The sequence below is a fragment of the Bombus vosnesenskii genome, unplaced genomic scaffold (genome assembly GCF_011952255.1).
Source record: "Bombus vosnesenskii isolate JDL3184/JDL3185 unplaced genomic scaffold, Bvos_JDL3184-5_v1.1 scf7180000013265, whole genome shotgun sequence".
Lineage (NCBI taxonomy): Eukaryota > Metazoa > Arthropoda > Insecta > Hymenoptera > Apidae > Bombus > Bombus vosnesenskii.
Window position 1 is genome coordinate 6,532,739 of NW_022882925.1, and position 24,176 is coordinate 6,556,914.

A 24,176-nucleotide genomic window follows, 5' to 3' on the forward strand; every position below is an offset into this window, starting at 1 on the left:
TAAAAAAGAAATTACGAGAAAGGTGTTGTTAACTTTCCCAGCATAATGCTGATGGAACAAAGAGTGTAATTCTCAGTAATTTCCTAAATGAAATTGTTAGGGAAGTGATACATTTACACTGTACATGAGAGTGTGTGTGTAAGGGTCAGAGGGCGTACAGGTCTTAGTTGAGACAAAAGACTGCCGTTAGAAGATTCTGGATAGTCGGTTGGCGACAAGCGTGCGTGCAGGACGTTCTTCAGAGTGTAATATAGATGTATAGCTGTTGTGTGTGAAATATAGTCAATTATTTGTATTTCCAAATCCTCGAATTTCCTTAACAGAAATATATTTACGTATTTCTGTTTAAGGACTATAGAATAATTAGAAACTATCAAATGAGCTCCTTTCTTGTAATGATGCAGGTTTCTAAGTAAGCGTGCGATTATTACTATTCACTGGTTATGAAAGGGTTAATGAAAGGATCGCTGAACACGGTTAATAGAACACATAAGTGTTTTAATTATACTAAATCCTCAAAAGAACTTTAAATGGAAAAATTTAGCTGTTTCTGCTCAGTGAATACGAAATGATTAATAAAACATTCTTGCAACATAATCGATAAGATATAAAATGTAGTTTCCTGCGTGAAATGTGAATAAAATTTTAAGCGAAACCAGTGTAAATTATTCAATCGCACCAATAATATTTCTCATTTCTACACCTAAATCTCATGACTGAAACATTTTGGTCATAAACCTAATTAGTAATAACGTTTGTAATAAATACAATTTATTGCAACCGTAAAGAAATTATCCACGACTAAATAATCCTGAACTTCAACTTTTGGAACGAACAAAATAAAACTCGATGATTTTTGTTGTATGTCGAGAATACGCAACCAGTTTCCGCGTGCATTATCAATTTCGTTCTCCATCACGTTGAACGAACTCGGTAGCGAGCATATTCGCGATTGCTCCAATCGAAAGTCGCGAATTAAATTCATAAATATTTATTAAATGATCCGGCCCGTTATAATCGACACCCGAGAGGGGAAGGCGACTGAAAGCGTTAAATAAATATCCGTTTTTCTCGTGAATAATAATTGCATCGCGGTTAGCCTGAATTTTTCACGCGAATTCCGACCTCCAAGCGAAAATCAACGAAAATTTGCCATGAAATAAAAAGGGAAAGAATAGAAAAAAAAAGAAAGAGAAGGGAACAGGTAAAAAAGAAGAAGGGGAAACAGCAAAAAATTGGCGGAATGTAATCTAGAATAAAGTGCCATATATAAAATTAACAGATCGCGCTTTGTATGTAAATTTGATATACGACGACGGAAAGTTGATATATCATTTTCTATGCATATTCATACGTGAATTCATACGTGGCCTCGGTATTTGTTTTACGAGGACGCCTATGACTCCATTATTCTTCCTATTCCGCGAATTTATAAACGGTACGAATGTCTCTTTTAGTTTCCGCCGCAATTTTATCATACGTATAAACCATATTTTGTATCGTGTTTCATTGCAGTTTAGAAAAACATTTCTACCACACGGCTGTGAATATCATGTACTTTAAAAATAATGAGAGTATAAAGTTGCAAAAAAAATTGAAGAATTTCGCGAAACGAAATTGAGGAAAATCGTAATGATATCCTCATGGTAATTCGAAGATAATGTGGAAGATTTAACGACAGACAGTGATTTATTTCAATGGAAGCTTTCTATTCAGCTTTCACGATTTTCTGTTACTTTTCATTTTGTCCTTCCCTCCTGGCGAAATCCACGAAAATTGTGCAATTCGTACGGTCAACCGGTCGGCTAAAGTTATGCTAATTAAGTTATCAGGATTCATTCGGTTTCATTCCAATTAATTTCTGTCGTTTCGTTTAATAAACAATAGTGTATCGTGCTTTCACGTTGATGAATCTTTAAACGTAATTAAATATTAATCCTATATATGATATTCCGTGTTGCACCAACATATTCACGATATGATGAACAACTCGTGTAAATAAATTTAGGAATGCGGCAAATTTTGCAACTATATGGAAAGCACATTATGCCGGTTGGTTTGTTTTACCAATGCATCGATAGGTAATATAAATTACGAAATAAATTTGATGGTCTCCATAAATAAGCAAAATGATCCATAATTGCTAACAGAAGGAAAAATTTGGACGTTCTCTGCAGTTTTCCATTTAATCTTTTTCTTCGATAATCCTTCATCTTTTCCAATTTCTTTGTTTCAATGAAATAAGTTATTCGCACTTACCTTTTACACAAATCGATACGGATAGTGCACAGGAAAGAGGAGGATCGAATGATGGAGTATATTCATCACACGACACTATGTATATAGTGTTGAGAATAAATTAATATATTTGAAATGAATATACGGTAGATACTGTCTCGCATCCCAGATTTTATGGCATCTCGTAACATCTTCTCTCTCTCTCTCTTTCTCTCTCTCTCTCTCTCACTCTCACTCTTTCGCTGTCCTTCTCTTCTCCTCTTCGCATCCCCTTATCGATCTCCGATATCCCTCTCTTTCTCACACACACTCAAAATGCACCCTGGTATGACACAAAAAGAAAAAAGAAAAAAAAACAAGAAGAGGAGAAACATCCCGCAATTCAGCTTTGTACCGCTTGTCATTATTTTCAGCATCCTTCACGCACTGTCTAAAACTTTCCTTTTATTCTCTATGTTATATACACGCGTACCAGGCGAAATCTCTATTGCTTTAAATAATATCCGCGACTCGACGAACACTTGGGTATCGACTACGATCAATTAAATAAAACGAAATCGTCCATACTTCGAGCTATTTACATTAAATACACGCGCAGTCTGTCGCTCTCTCGCACACGCATCCCTACTATCTCTATCTATCTCTCATCCTCCGCCATATCTCCCGAACAAAATCGTTCTAGAACGAAAAAGAGGAAGATGATGCTTGTTTTATTGCACATTCTCGTCTCGATCTCTACACTCGAACACGCAGGACAAAGAAGAAAGTCGAACACCCTGGATAGACTCAACGTCACTCACGCACTCGATGCAGATATGTCGAAACTGATATAAGCTTCCCTTTATTCAGTCAAAAAAACTCGTCGCTTTTCTCTTTGTCTCTTTCGAGCCACGCGACCGACGAAAACAGTCACGCTTCGACAGCGAAAACTCTCTGGAATCTCCAACTGGATCGTGGAACGTAGATCGAATCACTGTTTGTCATCCTTCGTTAAAGATCCTTTCTTCTTGACCAATCGAATGATACTAAACAATGTTAACCTTGCTCGACCTATCACGAAACCGTGGTAAGTCTTCTAAGAAACGAAAGATCTAGGCTCGCCATCATAGGAACTCTTCTGTTCCACCTCGAACAGCGATAATAGGGTACTGTCCTAAACGTGTGAATCTCCCTAACCTCAGCCTTCTCGTTGTTCACGATAATGTTCTCGCGAAACTGGCCCATCACTTCGTTGTCTAACACCGAAACTCGCGTCGTTTGTCACCGGAAAATCTCGACTGGAAGGAATTCGACTTCTTGACTCACTACGTGGTGGATGGCGAAGTGGGTACGGAGATCGGCGACGTGGGGCTGCTCGACTCCCTTCCGTTAGAAAGGGTTGGCGTCGAGGCTCTGTATTCGTTGTGGATTCCAGGGGTGCTGGTCCTGTTATTGCCCAGGAGACTGTCGATGGAGAAGGGGTTCAGCCTCTTTCTTTCTTCTCTCCCTTTCACGGACAAGTCTATGCTACTGCTTTGGACCTCTTCTTCGTTGGTCTGTTGCCTGACGGATGTTCTGCCAGGGTTGCTGCTACTGTTCGTTGTATGGCGCTGTCCACCTGCACTGTTGATGTTCACTAGCTCCCTTCTTCTCTCTAGAAGGCTTAGACCCCAATGATGAATCCCTTGCTGATGGTTCAAATGATCGAGGCTCAGGCTGGAGTTGGGACTCTGAAGACTCCCTGAGACCTGGTTCACCGATCTCCGAGCATCGTTTTGCTCGTTGCTGGTATTTGCTAGCCTTGGATAACACTCTCCGTCGATAGAGCCATCCGCAGCCGAATCGACTCTCTCGCTGCCGCTCTCGCTGCAAGAATCCAGACCACCCACCACGTCAATCTCCTCGTTCGCGTCGTTTCCGGAACCTGACACGCTGCTGCTCTCGTTGTTGTTTGTCAAGTGGTTGAACGAGCTTCCTAGGCTGCCGTTCAAGGAATTTCCGCTGGATGCCGCGGCGCTCCGGGACTCCCATTCGGCGCGAAGCGTCGAGAGGTCCACGGTGATTCCCTGAAATCAGAATATTGCGTTCTTCCTTTCTGAGCTTCTATTTTGGATCGCAGTAATCTGCGGATATTATGGAACTTGAATAGACTTAATTTCTTAACGAAAGAAATTTTATTTAAGTGATCGCTACCCTTTGATGAAACGCGCTGAAGATTGAATTGATATTCGATAGGTATAACAAGATTTGTTCCACTTTAACAGGATCTACAGTACGATCTTGATATGATGTAAGTTTTAATTGAAAAGAAATACTATCAAACTGATCGAAGGTAATAACGTTTTTTCTGTTGAATTCTATGAAGATTGAAATTATATTCGATAGATAATAAGATTCGTTTCATTTTAATAGAAATATAGATTATAATAATATTCATTTGCAAGTGTCTAAATTGCTTTCGATTGTAATCAGATACTAGAAATTAATCTATGATAGAATTACAATTTCAGAGATTACCATCAATTGCTTTTTATACATTCGTTGTATTCTGTAACTTAATATTGGATAACGCAGATTGTATTAAGTCTAGGAGTTACCTTCGCAGCTAATTTCCTCTGCTGTCGTTCAAGAGCTTTCAACAATTTCTTCTGCCGCCTTTCCCTCTCCTTTCTTCTCAGCTCTTCAGGTGGAATGGGTTCGCCGCTACAACTCTGAGGATGAGCGTTATGCGCCGGCCTTCCTGGACCCTTCTTCGTGTGCTCCTTCTTCCTCCATTTTGCCCTTCTGTTTTGGAACCATACCTGCAAGCAAACAAAGCGGATTTGTTAGCTTAAGAAAGAATCCCACTTCGGAAGTGCAATGTTTCTTAGAAATTTATTTAAAGTTTCTTAATTTTTAATTCATTTCTTCTAAGCAAACGCTCAACTTTAATCTTGGCCCTACGAAACATGAATGTTCCTTGAAAATGATAAATTTTCTGAAACTGCTAAATTTCCTGAACCAAATGAAAAGCAGTTCTCAACTTTGATCTTAAACCTTTGAAAGATGAATCTTCATCGGAAAGGGCGGATTTTTAAAATTCTTACGCTCTATAAACCAAACGAGAAGCAACCCTCAACTTTTGAAAGATGAGTCTTCTGTGAGAAAATCTATGTTCTGTTAAATATGCTTGCAATTCCACCGTCGAGTGTTTCATGGAATACCGCAGAATCAAATGGGAGAACGCAGTATTTCACCGCGACGACTGCGACTTTATCTGTTTTACCTGGAGTAATTAAAAGCACGTCCAAGCGTGGAGCGGTCACAACGGTTAAATATCGAAATTACACGAAGGAGGGCAGCCCGCGCAGAGGAACCAACGACCCCCTAGGGTGTCTTGATTCATGGTGAGTTTCAACCCTTTGCTCGCGTGAACGCTCGCGGCGTAAAGCACGATTTAAAGCCGGCGTGAATTTCGCCGCTCGACTAAGAGAGAAAGAAACATGGAAACAGAGGAGAAAGGGGTTGAAAAGGTGGTTGAAAACGATGAAGACATTAGTTGTGGCTGCGGCCCGGTATGCGGCGCTGTTCTCACGCGAGCTACAGATCAATACACCCCCGCCAACCCCTCTAACTATCCTCTGCACGTCACGTGCCCTTACAATTTTCTTCGCTTTCCTTTCTTCCCTTCGCTTCTTACTTTCCAAACGAAAACGAGATTCAATCGGAGGAAAGATCAGAATGTTCCACGCGCAGCTGGCCATTTTTCACCGAATTCTACCGGAGTTTAGCGGAACTTTGTTTGCTCGAACTCGGTGAAACGAAAGTGGGGTGTGTTATCTTGAAAACTGGAAAATAGTTAATTGATGTATTTCTCACGCGATAATGGATTGTGAAATGCAATTTAATTTATTTACAAAATTATTTTTATGCTATTCAGATGACATAGAAATATTATAAAGCGTAGAAAGCACTGAAATTTCTGAGCTTCGGAGAGAGAAGTTTGCAGGGTTCCAGCAAAGTAATTTCTAAAATATTAATTTTTTAAATATTTCATACTAGTGTATAATATTGTACAAAAGTGAATTATTTCAATGCAAGGAACTACGCCGTTCGATATTTGATAAAATATCAGACAGTCGCAAGTTCATCGTCAATCGTATGTCATTATCAGAAATAATAAGCGATGTCAATTGGTTGTCGAACATCATTCAATCTTATTCTCTGTCCTAACCCGAGATAAACCATTGTTTACGATCTACATACATACATTTTTCTTGGGAATATTTACTCGCCTAAACAGTGATAAATTCGTTGATATAACGTCTGCATAAATAAAACGATAATCCCCAGGCTTCATGTTCGCAGTGTCTTTTAGTAATATGGGAAACAAAATAAATAGAATAAAAAATAAAAGAATAAAGTGTTAGAAAATTTTCCCACGGATCATATCTTTGTAACACAGATGTTTCGATTTTCATTATTATCAAGGAAGAACGACTTACAGCTGCTCCACGTTAACTCAACCAACGAGAAACATTATTTCGGCATTATTACTACTATTCGTTAGGAATTATCGCCGGCTGATAACCGCTAACAAGCTACTCCATCGATTATTATGTGCTTTGACTGATGCTAAATGTGTAACATATTTTTTTCTGTCCAGTTTACGACTGCCTTTCTTCTCCAGAGAAGCATTCATAAAACGACTGTATGGATAAGAAGACCGCCTTAAAACGTTGATATTCTCGAAATTCTAGAAAAAATATATAGGATGTATCTCTACATCTTCACGAATATATAACACGAATAGAACGAGTAATTAGCTTAATTAGCTGAAAACACTCTCAACCTGATTTACGTCGATGATATCATGAAGTGTGCCTCATAAAGTATAATACACTATCCGAAACATCTTTCATGCGTGTATTCTAAGTTAATCGTTGTATCGATGTGATATGTTTTTGCGTCTTTACATTAAAATAAAGTTTCGTTTCGAGGAAATTATCGACTGGATTATTATCGATAAGAATAGCTACTGACGGTTTTGACTTTTTGACTGGTGAAAATAATAAAGAGATCTGAACGTAAAAGAAATTTAACACTGCGATAATTACCCTGACGCTGTGCTAATTATTATTCAGCTCTCGTCGCTCGGTTTATTACATGCCGGCAATTCGTATGCACGAAACGTAGAACGCGTCGTGTGTTCTGTCGAATCGATTTACGCCGACAAAACAACGAACGCTCGTAAAACATCCATATAAAAAAGGTATAACTATTAATTAGCCTTAGACAGAGGCAAGCGAGTGAATTATTTTTCAATCGACATACATCTTCATCGAGATTGTTTCAACGTTGCAGTTTTTTCCTGTGATTATTCTTCCAAATTTATACATACATTTATAAAGAACTTGTATTTCAAAATATTAATAAATACGATACGTTTAATAATGTTGCAATGTTTGTTGAAATGTGTGTTTTTAATCGATATAGATACGTATGTACGTATTTTCCATTTCACATCGCCTGTACATCCGAATCCGTCGGTGGCCGAACCAAAAAGAATGGCGAGAATCGTTGCGATCCTCGGTGGTTATGCCGCAATACATAACACGCTCATGACAACAACAACAGGTGTCGCGACTACACAAATATTGTATTTGTTCTATCAAATTAAGCAATGTTACAAAAAATGTAGAGTAAAGGCTTGCAAAAGAAATTTTCGAAGAATTCAATGTTATATGAAAATTATTAATATTTGTCCTTATAATTATCTCTTCTCGTAATTTTCAAAACACTGGAACGGAAATTCAAGATATTCTCTCTAAATGAAGATGTATATTTTAATTATAAAATTCCACCTTCTTACCTAATAAACAGAAAAAAGATAAAAAGAGAAGAAAGAAAGAAATAAAATTTCTCTTCGCAGGATCAAGGATCATCTCCCTGAAAGAACCAACACGAACACAGGATTGAGAGACCTTGGAAAATTTCTGAGCGGTTATTAAAATTGTCCCCATTCCATCCAAATGGATGCCAATCGTCGGACAACGTTAACGAAGTGGATCAAAGAGGACCAGTTCTGACACGACGTCGTAAAAGAGTATTGAAAAAGGGAGAAGACCGTCGATCGTTCGTGTCGTTCGGAGTGCAATTGATTTTTAAGCAGCATCCCGCCTCCCCTGCACCAGTTTGTCCGATCTTCCTTCTTCTTTCACGTTCCCTCTTTCATGTCGAGGACAAAAAGCGTACAAGGGGGCAGCTTGTTCGCTGGTTTTAAGTAAATATGATAATGATACCACAAGATCGTTCAACGACGCGTGCAACGATCGACAATCAACGAGCATGATACGTAGCCCTTCATTTAAATATAAACGAAACGGAACATGGTGGGCGAGAAAATGGCACTGCTTCAACGAGCTGTCCGTCAGTTGATACTTTCGACCTTATTTTTAAACGTTTCAAGATTTCCTGCATTCTGTTAGTTTGTTAAGTAATTGATTTTTTAAGGTATCGCATAATTGAACCAGGAGAATAACGACTCAACTGTAAAATCGCAAATTTTTAATTAAGCCATTACGTTACTATTCACAACATATTTAATATTTTCGATATGGAAATTCTACGAATATGGTTTAGTAATTTAAGGAAATTCATTCATTCATTCATTAAGGAGATTCATTAAATGAATAATTATTGTGCATTTGTTTGAATAAGCACGGCACAAGAATATTTTTATTATTTAAAAAAAGTGCATCGAAAGAAGACGAAACTTCGGAATAATACAACCAACTACCAAGATTCTCACTTTTCGAAGAAACCCACTCACGCTTATTTCAAGCTTCCGAGGAAGCAGAGGTACCCGTTTAAAGTCACAAAACGCTTCGTGTTCGCACGAGACTAATGAATTCGTTGCGATTGAGTAAGATACCGATCGTCTTCGAAAACGCACCCTTTCTGAAAGGCGACACCCACGTGTAAACCGACATGGGTCCCAGGCTGTCCTCGGCTTCCAGTTGCCCGTGGCGAACCGTGTCATCGATTTATCTCATCGTGACAATATTTTTTAAAAGCCTCGACTAGCATCCGCAGGGGTTATCTAGCATGGGTATCGGATATCTAATCTGAGGACAGTCCCTACCAAAAGACGCACCGGCTGCAGCGTGACATCGTGTCACCAGCTTGGGTTATCTCAGGATCACCCCTGTCACCAAGGTCGCTCGGTTTTCGGCCCTACAAAGGGGATAGTCTATGTTCAGCTAGCAAAGAAGCGATCGAATCGCATATCGCGTGGGTTTCGCGCGGTGATTTCAACGCCTGGTTTCGCGTGTCGACCTACTACTACATTTGTACTACGCTGTCTATTATGTGAAATGAGAGAGAGATTTGAATTATTATATAATATGATATGAATAATTCGACGATTATAAATTAATTGTTATTATACGTATTATGAAAACTGTATTTATAATAATATTTTTCTATTTTTATGTTAAATAATGGAATGATTATTAATAAGATGGTTTAGTGTAATTGTAATAAAGTCGATGACTGACGAAGCTTCGATTCAAATGGGTTAAAGAAACTAAATTCCGAGCAGATGATGCATTGCGTGTGCGATTTAGGAGAGAAAATGAGGTACGATTAATTATTAGAAAACAGTGGACGATTGGCTAGTACGTAGCATATGAAGCGTGTCTAAGCACATAAATATAAATATCTTATCAAGTTGGGGAGATGTGAGGGTAGCTTCATATCCGATGGGCCGTGAAATTGAGGGTCCACCCTTTTTCGTTGGTCCCACAAAAGGTTACCAGCGTGTTATGGTGTCGAGTTCTAACAGAAGCGAAAGGATGTTACGAATCTTTTCATCTGTTTATCGTAATAAACAAATGAATGCAACATTGTAGAATAATTCATATTTTAAAAAGTTCTTAATGATATTTAAGCTTGTTTATTAAATAAAATCTACCAATAATTTGTTAGAAATATAATGAGTCAACAGAAGCAAATCTTATCTTGTATAATTAATTTTGAGATGAGTAGCAAAACAGCGAATTGAACTTCACTTGGAATAGAGAAAATCTGTTCTTCTTTTGAATTATAATGATACATTTTTCTGTAATGTAATGACTTAAGGAACCACCGATGATGGTTTTCAGAAATATGGTCCGTCAATTAAAAGCAAAACATCGCTAATTATTTGAGAAACGGGCGCTAGTCATGAAAACAATTGTTAAACCGTATACGTTTTTTTAGTTACATGCAATTCTACGACTTTCACGGAAAACGATTCGCGTGGTTCGCCAATTTATCCTGGCATCACGAGCTTCCGGAAGAATAAATTAAGAGAATGTTATCGTTTACTATTATTTTATTCCACGACGTACGAGATGGGCGTGTTACGTGTTAAAGGAGAAAAGAAAGAGTTCCGTCTGGCGATAACATTAAAAAACGTTTTCCCGCGAAATCGATTTCCTGCGACTGACGAATTGCCCTTTCACATGAAACGTTTCTCTATGCATGCGCCATGATGCATCATTCCTAATGTCATCCGAAGAATTTATAACTTTTAACCTTCTCATATTGGAAGTTTTTTATAACATTTTTTGTTCAAAGAGCATCTATTGTACGTGTGGCAAAGTCGTAGTATCAACTCTTTCAACCATTTTCGAAAATATTTCAATGCGATTATCAATTTTTCCATTTGCGAAATATCTTTGTGATCAAAGAAAACAAAATTTTCTAAAAATTTTTACTGACCTTCTTCTTTTAGTACAAACGGCTTGACGAAAGAAACGACGTACACATAAAATTCAGTTCATTATTCAAATAGATACGGTCGACGAATCGAAGCTGCGGGTCCCAAGATAGATCTTCCTCAGTTTACTACCCTCCAACACCATTCGACCGGCACACGGCTCGGCCTTTGCTAAGGTAACCGCACTCAGAATTGAGCAGATGGACTAACTACACCCGGGAGAGTAGCTCAAGGGCCAACGGTACCGAGATCAAACCACCCCCGTCCTCTGTCGGGCATCAACCCTCGAAAAATGACAACGAATTCGCTATAAATTCTCGCCTATCGGTACAGCCGATCTAGGACACCAGATAATGCTACGCCAAACGTTAAATCAGGTCGCAATAAAAATGCATTTTTTGATGTTTTTCGATGTTCATGCCCCTTTTCAAAAAAAAAAAAAAATTGGGCCACTTAAGCAGAAAACAAAGCAGGAAGCAAAGAAATCGACTCCTTTTCTAAAAATTTCTTAATTCGGAATGAGATTCGATTAGACATAATTCGATTAGAGATAATTCGATCAAAAATTAGATTTTTTACTTTGACTTGATTCTAATGAAGGCTTTACATTTTTTCTGAATTTCAACTTAAGTTGTTGAGATAAAAATGTATTCGTGGAATATAAAGAATAAAAAGAAAATGTAAAAGCCTTCCTTTCGGGAAGAATAAGCGTAATCTTAATTTGTGTACTTAAGTTGACATCAATTTGCCACTATTTGTACCCAAGAGTCTTATAAATCCTCTTACATATCCTCAAATAATCTCTTCATTTCCTACCACGCTGTCAACTTCACCGACTTCGTAAAGTTCGGCGGATGTAAATTTAATGCCATTCGTTCAACCCTTCGTCGACTGGTTTCTTTTTCATAAGATCCGAGTTGCCTTTTATACCCGTTTCCCTCACAAGGGATTATCCTCCGAAGATTCGAGCGTTGAGTTTGTAAAAATACGAACGAAATATACTCACGGCCACGCGGCTCTCTTTCAGCTCGAGTCTCACAGCCAGAGCTTCTCGCATAAACACATCAGGATAATGACTCGAGAGAAATGCTCGTTCCAATTCTTCCAGTTGCCAGCTATTAAAGTTGGTCCTGCTCCTTCGCCTTTTGCTTCCACCTTCGTCCGATTCACCATCGCAGCCTGAAATTATGAACGTACCCACGTTAGAATCTCTGTAGATTTTTCGGCAAGAAAGTTAAGCCACTTAGTCACTTATTATCCTTTCATTTCGGGATTAAGATCTTAAGCTTCACCTGATATTTGTTGGAGAATAATATTCAATTACATATTCGATATTATACGGTGTTTCTTCTGAAAACATCGTACATAGATTCGAAGGTTGTTTGAAGAGTGTTTTCTCGCTTTTCAAAAGGAAAGTTAAGAAAATTGATATTTATTCTTTTCGTTAGATTGTTATTGGAATTTTGAAATAGGATAATTTTTTAAATAAAAGTTGATACATGGAATTTAGATGTTTCTTATTTCAACAGTATGTGTTCTAATAATTTGACTTCAACCTTCTTATTTTGTCTTAGACAAACTTCCACTAAAAATAATAATTATAGTATAGAAAACAGCTGTTAGATCTCCGATAGAGAATAATTACCTACAGAAAAATGTGTTCAAACTTCTTAATAGAAATCAATATCAAACTATACATTGCTCGAAAAATACTATCGAAATCTATTTCTCCCGAGCACGATCTGATGCGATATTTCCCTAAAAGCTGCACGTCTGGTAATTGCATAGAGACGTCAGTTTCCATGTGAAAGGGAGAAACACACTAAGGCTTATCGTCGCGGAATTGTTCGAGCTATCGTATCATTCGGACCTATCGTCTCGTCGCAGATAAGACCGGGAAGCAGAATCCCGACATATTGAATAAACATAGAATTTCAGTGATTTTACGAGGACTCACGTCTACCCTCCACCCTATCTCAAGCAAAAATCTGCGGATCCTCGATTGTTTTGGCAGACGTCTCCGTCCAAGTATGCGCTGATACGTATGCTAATGCGGACGGAGCGGAATTGAAAAAAGATCGGCAATTATGATTGACTCTGCAATAAGGTCGCCGTTATCTGGATCGGGAAATGAAATAGCACGAGACGAAACGTTTCCCGAGATCGAAATGATTCGAAAAGAGCTTCATGTATAACATTTAATATCCTTCTAAATATTTTGGTGAAATTGTTAGGAATTGGAAGAATCGATAAGGATTTTATGAGGTAAAATTTAAATTTTTATTAACAATGTTAAGTATTATCAATGATTTTCATGCTATTTTAAGGTTCATGTATTTTGGATTTGCGCAACAACCGGTGAAATTTTTGTTCTTACGATATAATGCCAAGTATTATTAATGATTTCAGATAATTCGATTTCAAAAAAAAAATCGAACGACCAATTCTCGGAAAAGAACTCCGATCAATCGTCTCCTTACAAAATTCATCGAAAAAGGGATAGATTGTAATCTCTGTTAATTCGTGATTTAATTTATCCAAAGATAAATGACTAAAAATCGTATTAGCGCAGAGAATTGAGCACTTACGTTGGCGAAAGAAGGAATTCGTGGTTGAGAGACACATTGGAGCGTTCGCTGGCGAAAAGTGTAGCCTGACACAGGCAATTTTTCTTCTTTCACGTCCGCGGCACGGTATTATTATCGGAAACGACTATCAAACTTGATAGATGATACAGGTAGCACGTTAAATAATTTATGAGAGAACGAGTTAAACAATTTTCACGTCCGGCTTGATCGCCGAACGTCCTCTCAATCTATTTTCGTCGCGTTCAACGGGACAGAATTACGTTTTCCTCTTTCCAGACGAGAAAGCACTGCCCATCTTCTGATAATATAGCCGATCGCATAATGAACTTGACATGATGATAATGATTCGCTTAATTCCGCGGCACAAGCATGACGCGTTCGGACACAATGATCAGCCGCCTCGTAATCATCGCTTCCGTAAATGGTATCTCTCAATTTATCTAAGAACGCATGACCATTTACTCGTCATTTATCGAAACAAAATATGTAATTGAGAGGATTGCTCGCCGCCATACTTGACATCCGACTTTTATTGCTTCGATTGGACGTTGATAGTCTTTAACTCGAACCGATCTATTGTTCCTGATTTAATTATATTCACGATGGATTGAGACGTTCTTCAGAATTATCCAAGTAAATTTTTATTACGGTAGAGGATTTTGCATATTTCTTTTCGAGGAATTAAAAATTCTGATCGAAAGGAATGATTGAACATAACTATATCTTAACATATCTATTGAGTATTTACGAGTATCTATCAGTTACCAACGAGTTATCAGCGAGCGATTATACACTGTCTTAGCGAATTTGTTAGTAGGAGCGTCTTAACGACAGTATCTGTAATTATTCATTTATTTATTATTTTAAATACACTTGACGGTTCCAACAACGCGTTACATCGTTATTTCATCAACCATCATACACAATCCTCTACATAGGTATGTATTAAGCTTTGCCAAAGGGCTGAAAAATTTCTACACTTTTTTTGGGTGGATTAAACGTGTAGGTGTATTTAATAATGTAACGAGTGGATGAATTCGTAATAGTCCAATGTATTAAAATCAGTATAAGTACAAGTACAAGAGATAGTGTATACCAGTTTTAATCGTCGCTCGCCCAATGCTACTATGCCGATCGAAAAATGGATAACAATACTCTGTCTTAGGGAGCACGTTCATACATTTATATTGACGGACGTTATCACAAAAAGTTAACTTGCTCATGTAACTCTGGCTGAAGATTCTGGCTGAAAAAACGGCAATAAAAATCTATTCGGAGTTCATTTGCCTCTAGACCTTGTAAAAAGTTAAACAACGTTAGTACTCGAAGGCACAATAATATGGGTCTCTGCCTTATTTGAATTTTACATTTCCACTTGAACTTTTCCTACGTTCATGTGCCACTACATTTTCAACACGTAATTTCGTTTGGAAACAACCAGTTATCGTTTTTAGACAAAAACATTCCGGTTTACAAATTGACGTCGAATAATCGAGCAATATCGCTCAGCAGATATTTCGCACACGAATCAAACCGGCCCAAATCAGCGCATGGGAGCATGCAAGTTAATATTTCGAGCACGAAACATGCAATCAACCTATACACTTTCCCTTCAGAAATACAAGTTTCCCATATAATATATACCGCGTAAAATCCACAAGATTTATCCTGGATACGCCACTTCTCTTTTAAACTGAAGAAATAAGGAGATTCGTCTGCCAAACCAGCACCTTCGCGCGTATCATATCCCTGAGTTTAAAACGCGAACACGCTCCACGGTGTTTTGCGCAAAAATAAACACGCCGACAGCGATTTTCATGAAAATCGTTTATCCAATCAAGCAATCGTCAATCGTCGACAATTTTAAGAGATCGCGTTATGCACGAGCATACGTATAATTTCCTACTTACACATTGGCGAAACTGGTCCAGGGAAATTGACGTATCCCCTTGCGCCTCTCGTTCGTACACCCTACCGGAATATAGAGGGACAGTTAAAAATCTAAACAGCTGTAATGCGTATGTTTGTCACAGGAAACTTCAGGAACGTTGGCTCCTTCGTAATGACGAGTTTGCCCCACGTTATGACGGATTATGAATACAAATTACGCACGGCGCCAACATCGTTTTAATGGCAGGGTAATTTATTACGATAGCTCTATACTATCTCTCTCTCTCTCTCTCTCCCCGCTCTCTCTCTCTCTCTCTCTCGAGCATCGGTCTACGGAGCCATCTTTTCTTTTTCCTTTTTTCATCGGAACCTCGTCCTTCGAGGGGAGTCGGCGTTTAAGCTAATTGTCGCTGCACGCGAGAAGCAATTTCTACTAGAGGGATCATTAAGGGATCGAAATGTCTTCGTTCCGTGGGGAATAAAAAATTTTCACCGGTTATCGTAGGTTAAAAAGGCTAATTCAATACTCCGGAGAGGCATGCATACGAATTACCGTGTAACGCAATTTTATTATATGCATATATAAAGGAACAGACAACAGGCTACGGATAGACAAGCCGTGGGACACTTCGATAATCAGCACGTTTCGTTAATAAATCTCCAACGATTACTATTAATTCGCTACGATCGTTTCGCCAAACGACGATCCGACTTGAGTGTAATTTCCATTCTAAGACACTCCTACCTCCTTGACGTAATCAAACTCAAAGATCTCTCGAATTTCCGTGAAATTACAGTCAATTGCTGAAGTACAGTCGAGTATTTTTTTTGGACGATTGATAGTTGTACAATATAGAAGTTTGAGAACCACTGGCTCGTTCTACAGATCTTTTTTGTATTATTTAATAGCTGAATATTTGATAATCTTATTATCCATTACGTATTTCATTTTCAAGAAATTATTCAATTAATCGAACGAAACATGAATAAATTATCGACATAATCGACGTACTGAATATTCACTGAAAGGAAAATTACGGCTCAAGGATGCAGTAAAAGATACTTTACTCTATATTTCCTCCGTTAACACTAGACAATATTGCAAATCTAAAATCTACTAAAATACTGATAAAACTTGTTGCAGAAAAAACGCAAGATGCAGGGAAGAATCAATCGAATCGAGAAACGTATATTCAGGTAAGAAGAGAGGATCGGAACAATAAAAAACGAAATAGGAACACAGCGGATCATTCTCGCGATGGTGGAAGATTAAAACGTGCTTGTAACAAAACGTGTTTCGAATATAAATTGCTTTCATCCGAAACAGACGCCGCCGGTGTCCAGCTGCTATTTATTGCAGGCTGGGTCATCGCGATTCGCCCGCTTCTCTTTCGGTACCTCTTGTCCAATTAAGATTTACCAATCGACGATAATGTTCGCGAATCGGCCGTGTCGTTGTTGACGAGAAGCTAAAGAGAAATAAAAAATTATTCGATCGCGCATTAATCAGCGTAATTAGATGCTATTTATCCATCGATTACCTCTCTCCTCTTCTTTCCTTCGTCTTGCGAGAAGACCGAATGAGAGCAGGACGGATATCAATCGATCCGCTCATTATTGATAATCTATACTCCGTCATAAGCGATTCATTCAGCTGTACACGGTGGCAACCTAAGGAACTTGCTTCTACGAATCGCTTTTATACTCTTCGATGCTTCGAAATGCCGCATTTATTTTCTTTTTAACGAATGAGTTAATTTACGCGTCCATATGGTGGAAATAGCGATAATTCAATTGAAAAGAAGACGGTCACTGGTGCCAGCATTCTAAATAAGCGATGGAATCTAGGAGACTTGAATTTCGCAGTTAAAATTTGAGTCGAATTGGAATTTGGAAATTTTTGATATATATTTGAACTGAATTTAAATTTGGATGTTCGATGGTATGATTGCTAATGAGAATTACATCTAAATTTGAAAATTCTCCGTTCAGATTTGAGGCAAACTTAAAGTCGAAGTTGAACTCATATTTAAATCTTTCTATCGGCAAACCAAACAGACTTAGGATCGCCTCTAGTATCAAATTCTGCTTCAAGTCGAATTTATTTCAACGAAACCCAGTTGTAAATCATCACGAAACAGTTGCAACTGACAAAGGATCGCTACTGAAGGTATCAAAATCCAATGACCGAATAAAAAGCCGACCGAACGTCTTTACGCCACGATCCTCACTCGAAGCGACTGTTTCAGAAAAACAGAAGGCCGAAGGAACGTTTAGCGTAAAAGCGGTTACGTGTTGGACTGTTATTAACATCTCCCTAGTGTACACTGGTCGTAACGGTAATAATAATAAGAACGAGCGGGTTTCAAGATTATAAAGCGTCGCGTTACTAAAGAGAAAAGAGAGAGGGAGAAAAAAGGGCGAAAGAAGCGACTGGGAACGAATGCGCCGCCCAATAGGGACTAAGTACCAATTCTTGGTCATTGCTGCCAATTCGGCCAGCCCTGTCTGGCTTCCATTTCCACGCGGTTGAGAAATAAGACATCCGCGGTTTTAAAAGGAAAAAGGGCTGCGTGTAGGGTCGCGTGCGTCGTTATGGGGCCCAACATGGCCGAAACGTATCATCATGCAATTACGCCACGCTAAGAACGTAGCTGGTCGTCGCGTATACACCAGTGGACCGCCATAAACGCGCACGAAACGCGCCGGGTCTCTTTCCAGTAATAATCGATCCTCGATCCCCTGGACCGTGAAGTTCACCGTAGCTTCCACGGATTTTCGTAATTTCGTGAAATTACGATATCGAGATCGGTTGCTATATACGCGTCTTAGAGAATTCCTCTGTTATAGTGGGTTTTAAGTCAATTGTTTTGAACGTTCGATGATTTCGTAGCGAAGAATTTTTACCGACAATGAGTTTTCCTTCTGATTCAGCATCCGCGTAAGGGTGGCTTAAATTAGCAATAAAATTTACCGATATCCGCTAGTGATTAAATACGTATAATAATGGCTGGTATTTTACAAGGCTATGCATGATGGAAAATGACCCGCAATTAAATTGAAATTACACGTATACCTGTACCCAATTGCACATGAATGCTTTTGCGTAGGTACTCGTGTATCGTGTCCTGTCTGCAGACGTAGATTTTAACGCGTCGAAAGTTCAGATTGCCCGGTGGGCCATTGATCGCAGCCATAAAAAACGAAAAAAAAAATTAAGGGGAAGATACTGCATTTTATCAAGTAACATTCTTACTTGGATTCCTTCCTAATTTTAACAAGGATTTTCGATAATTTAAAAAAAAAAGAAATTATTCCTGACACATTCGTGTCTGAATTTTTGTTCTTTGAGTTATTGATAATAAACCAGAAGTAAATAATTAAAAGTATAGCTAAGCTGTCCATTAAGCGAAATGCATTCTCTTCATAGGTATAGACACTGGAAAAAATTCCATTACTGTAGCTTATGAATACTTCCGCGTGTTGAACGAAGACTATAATCATTTTCTTCGAGCAAAACTGTGCGTAATATTTGAATCTTCTCTGAATATGGAAAGTTAAATGTTTTTCTTACAATTTAGCAGATTTATGGCGCAATTAGTGACTGTATCGTTCGTGATACACGTTTGTTAATTTTTGCATGAAAGAGAACACAAAAGGCGTGCCATGTCGTCACCGCGTTTTTAAATATTACCTTTCTTTTATATTTTCACTATATACTGACCATATTACACTTTTATAATATTCTTCATTATATTTTATATTCTTTACTGCATATAGAGGTTATACATATAGGGGCTTTTTAAGTATCCAAAAGTTTACCAATATTTTGATACTTTTTACAATCACCATTGACCTGACTCACTTTCCTTATTTCAATCGAATTGTCACGCTGAAAGGTGATATCCTCACGATCTCATAGCCAACCTCACGATATCGCAGTCATTGAATGATCCAAGCTCATCGAAAGAAGAGAAAACAACTTCGTTTCGTTGGCCAAAATGCTCTCGAAACTGGCAGCCCGCGAATGAAATTACAATGATTACCTCTCGCTTTCCGTCAGACACATTAACCGTAATAACGGCGGCATAAAGCGTCTATGTGTGTGGGCTGTCATTTAAAAGCATCAACGGAAGGCTAATTTCGTCGATATAAAAACGAAATTGCCCCTTTTCACGAAATCCTGATGAATTGCGCGATTAATATCGTTCAATTGTTAAAAAGGGTCGCGCCTTCAAATTTCGTTCCCCCGTCTATACTATTATCTTTTTACGTGTGACCGCCAATTACACGCTATCCTGAAAATTCAAGAAGCTATTTACTCGAACGCATCGCTGTCCGTTTTATAGAGACAGTGAAATTTTCCAAAATTGACCGATCTATTCTGCCAAAAGTGGCTCTTCCTCTCATATACAATATATTATTTTCGCATGTATTGTGCGATCAGAAACGTAATTATAAAATATTAAATATTGTTGTTTCTTTGTGATTTATGCATATCTTCAAGGGTATTATTTAGATTGGTATTACGATTAGTTAGGTAACGTGTTCTAAATTTATGCGATAAAAGAAGGAATGATTCGAGGTTCGAGCGTAAGAAAAATTGCATACTGCTGGACTAGATTACTCTAATTAATATCTGCAATAGAGTCGATTTGCAGTTCTACGTTCTCTTAACTTTCCCTTTCAAAGTACCGATTAAATGTTAGATTAATGTAGAACATAATAGCGACTCTGGAGTCGTAATTTCCAACGTATTGAAATAGATACCCAGGCTCTGGATATTATTAACAACTTTACTACCAGCTTATTATTCGCATAATTACCGCGAGACAACAGACTTATAAAATTTATGAAAGACGAGCACTGATCACGTCAAAAGTGCTACTACGAATAAATTTCGAATTCTATTGACAATCGTATCTTGTGTATCCATCGTACAATTAGTCTGAAATAGCAAAAACAGAATAGCGTTATTGACATTCTACATGTGGAGCACTAACCTTTCAAGAATAAGATACAAATTCTATTATGAAGAACGAAAGTAGCATCGTCACTAGTGCATCCGCTTAATGAGTTGCCCGTAGAGTTGCGTCGCGCGAGTTGGTTCGCGGTAAATCGCGTGAAACCGGTGAGAAACGTCTCGTCACGTGTCCCAGGGGGACGCACGTTTCAGCTGTCTCGGATGAATCGAACAGAAACGAAGATGGTACCGAACGGGGAGGCTCGGGATCAGCGCGAAATTAAGATTTTATATCTCAAATAAAAGCACGGGTCCCGAGGCACGGCTCTCTATCTGTTAATGAAAGAAAGCGATCGGCTGTCTGTTAGCAACGACGTAGGCTGCAATTAAACCGTAATTAACCGGAGGCCGAATACAGGACGCGCGTGGAATATTATTGCGTGCCGCGTTTTACGACGCTGCCGTGCCTTGACACCTTTATAATGACATTAAACTTAATAGGCCGGCACCCATTTTCCAGTCGCATACATTGTACGGGCTTAATAAAGTCTCTCGAACGTCCCCGCGTTCCACGTGACGATTCTTAATTAAAAATTTTAATTGGACCCGTCTCTTCGACACACCGTACCGCGTCAACTTTCGATGGTGACTGATTGGAAAATATGTCTCTCATGCCTTGCCGATTCGCGAGGTTTGTTCGTTGCCGCAAGGCGTATGGGCGAACGTTGTCTGTAAATCAATCGCGACATGATATTCTGACTCGTGACGATTGGCGTCTTTGCCAAAAGCTTTGCAAAAGAGAGAAGTTTGCAAAGAAGTTGAAGAAGTTACAAATATAGATTTTTACGCTTGAGTTATTGACCTGTTTTTGGAATAAAGAGCGAACTGTTGATACACGATTCTGTTGTCTTTCTGATACGTACTCACTTCCATATATATCTTCAAATAGCTTCTAACCGTATATTCGTGTCACAAAATTGTCTCGTCACTTTTAAACACAAAGCAAGCTACGATCATCACGGTGAATTAAAGCAACAATGAGCGTGAATCGATTCGACGAAAATTCACAGTGAAGTTGCATCGCGAATCCCACAAGGTGGACGGTTGCACGTACTTTAACAGCACTTACGACGGATGTAATTTAGAAGTGAATTCGAGTTCCGTAATCACCGGGTTGCCGTGTACCAGGCGGACCGGTTGACTGCAGAACGCAACCCTCCATTTAGAGGGTAGTCTCTTGTTAAGTGAGAGCCAACGACGTCATTAGCGTTAGGAACGACATTCTGGCACCCGTGAGACCGCCACTTTCTGCCCAGAAAGGGGATGCACCGACGAATTTCCACGGTGACCGTGCACGAGAATTTCTTCTTCACGTTTGGCCGGGCTATCTCTGAACCGCCCGCCGCCTGATTTATAATGATAAATTACAGGCTCCAGGAAATTCCACTGAGCTACTTAGTAGGTTCGAACTGAATTAAGCGATCGGCAGCTGCGTTCCGTGGTTCCTGGTATTCATGATGATTTTGGGACATTTCGGGAGGAGCATGAACAAATTTTAGATTCTAGTTAATGACATCCACAAAGAGAGGGTATTTAAATAAACGTTAACGGTAGAATCTGTTCTTTCTTAATGAAAGTAGAAGAAGTTAGAGTGGAAGAAATCATAATAATTTCAAGTATGTCTCTAAGTTTCGAGTGAAAACATTTAGTAATTTTTGCAATATAGTTAATGTTGATTTTTATTAAGAATCGAACGTTATGTTATTTGGACCATACTATGTTAATTAAAATTATTTAAACATAGCATACTTAAATGCATGTTATACGTCTTGTCATCTAGCATCAATCGTTCAATGGAATAAAAGAAACAAGATTAAATACCTTTCCTATTTAACTCTTAATGTCACTTTTCTGCCATCCGAAACGATCTTTCCAAATCCACATTTATCACCGCTAAAACAAAGTATACGAAACGAGGAAGAACCGGAAACACAGCAAACGCAATTTGAAACGCTCAGAAGTGGACTTCTTGTGGTTCAACATCTAACGAGGGACATTTTAAACAAGAGCCGCTCGTCAGACAACTGGCTGGTTCGACAATTAATTTTAACAGCCATTTTATAATCCATCGTGTATGCAAACGGGTAGCGATATCTCAGATCTACCGAAAACATTAATATAATCTTCATTACTGTGGTGTTTAACGAACTGAAGGATCCTTGTACGTCGGATAATTTCTCCACCTTCCCGTACGGCTCGATCATCGAAACCATGTTGTGGCGAGACTTGAAGGGCCACCGACGGGGGTATCGCAGGAAAACAGGGCTAATAAAGTAATTTAACCGGCGAGAGAGAGTGATAAAGTGCGTCGTCTGAAGGGGAAGATGGAACGAGTTTCAGCGAACAAGAAAAACGGGCCAAAAAGACGGCAGATGGAGAAAGGGAGAGGCAAAGGAGGGGAATAGGAAAGGAAGGAGGGGGGAGTGAGAAAGAGAAAAGCAGATAGGCGAAGAGTGGGAGCGCAGATGTAACGAAACGGTTGCCCGGAAAATAGGAAATTGGCAAGTCGAGGGAGTCAAATTTTAGAAAATTGGGAATTAAAAAAAGATGTAAAAAAGGAGAGAATTATTGCAAGGAGAGAGAAGGGGGAAAAATTAAACTAATACTTACATATGGGAGAGCATGACGCTACAGGAAATGTGTATTACGCTATGTAAAGGAGGAACCAGAGGGGAAAAATGTAGAAAATTAAAAATAAAAAAAGTAGATGAAAGAAACGACGAACATTAGACAGGAAGAAAATGATTAGCACAGAAGGGGAGATGAAATTATAAGAGAAAACTTGAGTAATTTATTAGAAGATAAGAGAAAGATGCATGGGATAAAATTGCATAAAAAAATAGAGAGGAAGAAAGAAGACGAAGGAATAGGTACTTACATAGGGATGAAAGAAAAGACGAGAAAATCGGAGAAGGACAGAAAAGATAAAAAGAAGAAGAGGTGGACAAGGAACAAGATTATTAAGCTGTAAGGCGTTAACTGGCATAAGGCGTCGGTAGGTGGATACGTTGCTTGCGTGCCAGACTGACTGCATTTGCATCTAGACGCCATCAATCCTCCTGACGCCCGGTTACACTGCCCCTCTCCCGACCCCGCCAACCCTCTCAACAACCCCTCCAGACCTTCCCTTCATCCTTTTCTCTGCTCGACTCTCCGTGCCTCGACTTGGACGATCTTAAATTAAATATCCAGAGTAATAAGAGTGTTCGAGCGACGTATTGTGGCTGGTGCTCTTCAGGAACCCGTATGATTAAATGTATTTTTCTACATTTTGAGATTACGTTGCACTTCGTGTTTTTAATTTTTTTAAATAGTAAATATTTTCATTTTGAGAAATTTTTATCAGGAATTATCCTATCTTTGACATAGCTAAATTTGAGAGTTTAATTCGCTCTAATAATAATTAATTGTTGATTTTCCGAAATATTTACAAAAATATTTGTTTTAAAGAAAAATATTAAAGAAAAATTCAGATACAAATTTTTGTTACTATGAAATTGAGATTGAAATTTGTATTCGGAATTTTTCATTAAAATTTAATCGAATTTGAGTTACTTTCTATTGAGTCTTTTTTTCTTTTAATCGGGCGAACTTTCTCAACAATTAAATACCTATATATTATCTAAATAAGGATGTGCTTCTCTGAAATCAATTAAATAATATATATAACACCAGACACAGAAACGAAAGGAAACGGGTGCCAGGAAAAATTTAT

At 38.5% G+C, this 24,176-nt stretch overlaps 1 protein-coding gene across 1 annotated transcript in view; it reads right to left on the reverse strand.

Annotated features, from left to right (window-relative positions):
* Window positions 1-2,341: 2,341 nt before the first annotated feature.
* Window positions 2,342-24,176, reverse strand: part of LOC117243171 (protein zerknuellt 1-like) — a 45,926-nt gene continuing 24,091 nt past the window's right edge. The window contains exons 2-4 of the mRNA XM_033510420.1: window positions 11,967-12,139; window positions 4,815-5,018; window positions 2,342-4,283 (exon numbers count right to left, since the gene is read on the reverse strand). Coding sequence (XP_033366311.1) covers window positions 3,543-4,283; window positions 4,815-5,018; window positions 11,967-12,139 — 1,118 coding nt within the window. The 3' untranslated portion in view covers window positions 2,342-3,542. The remainder of the gene's footprint in view (window positions 4,284-4,814; window positions 5,019-11,966; window positions 12,140-24,176) is intronic.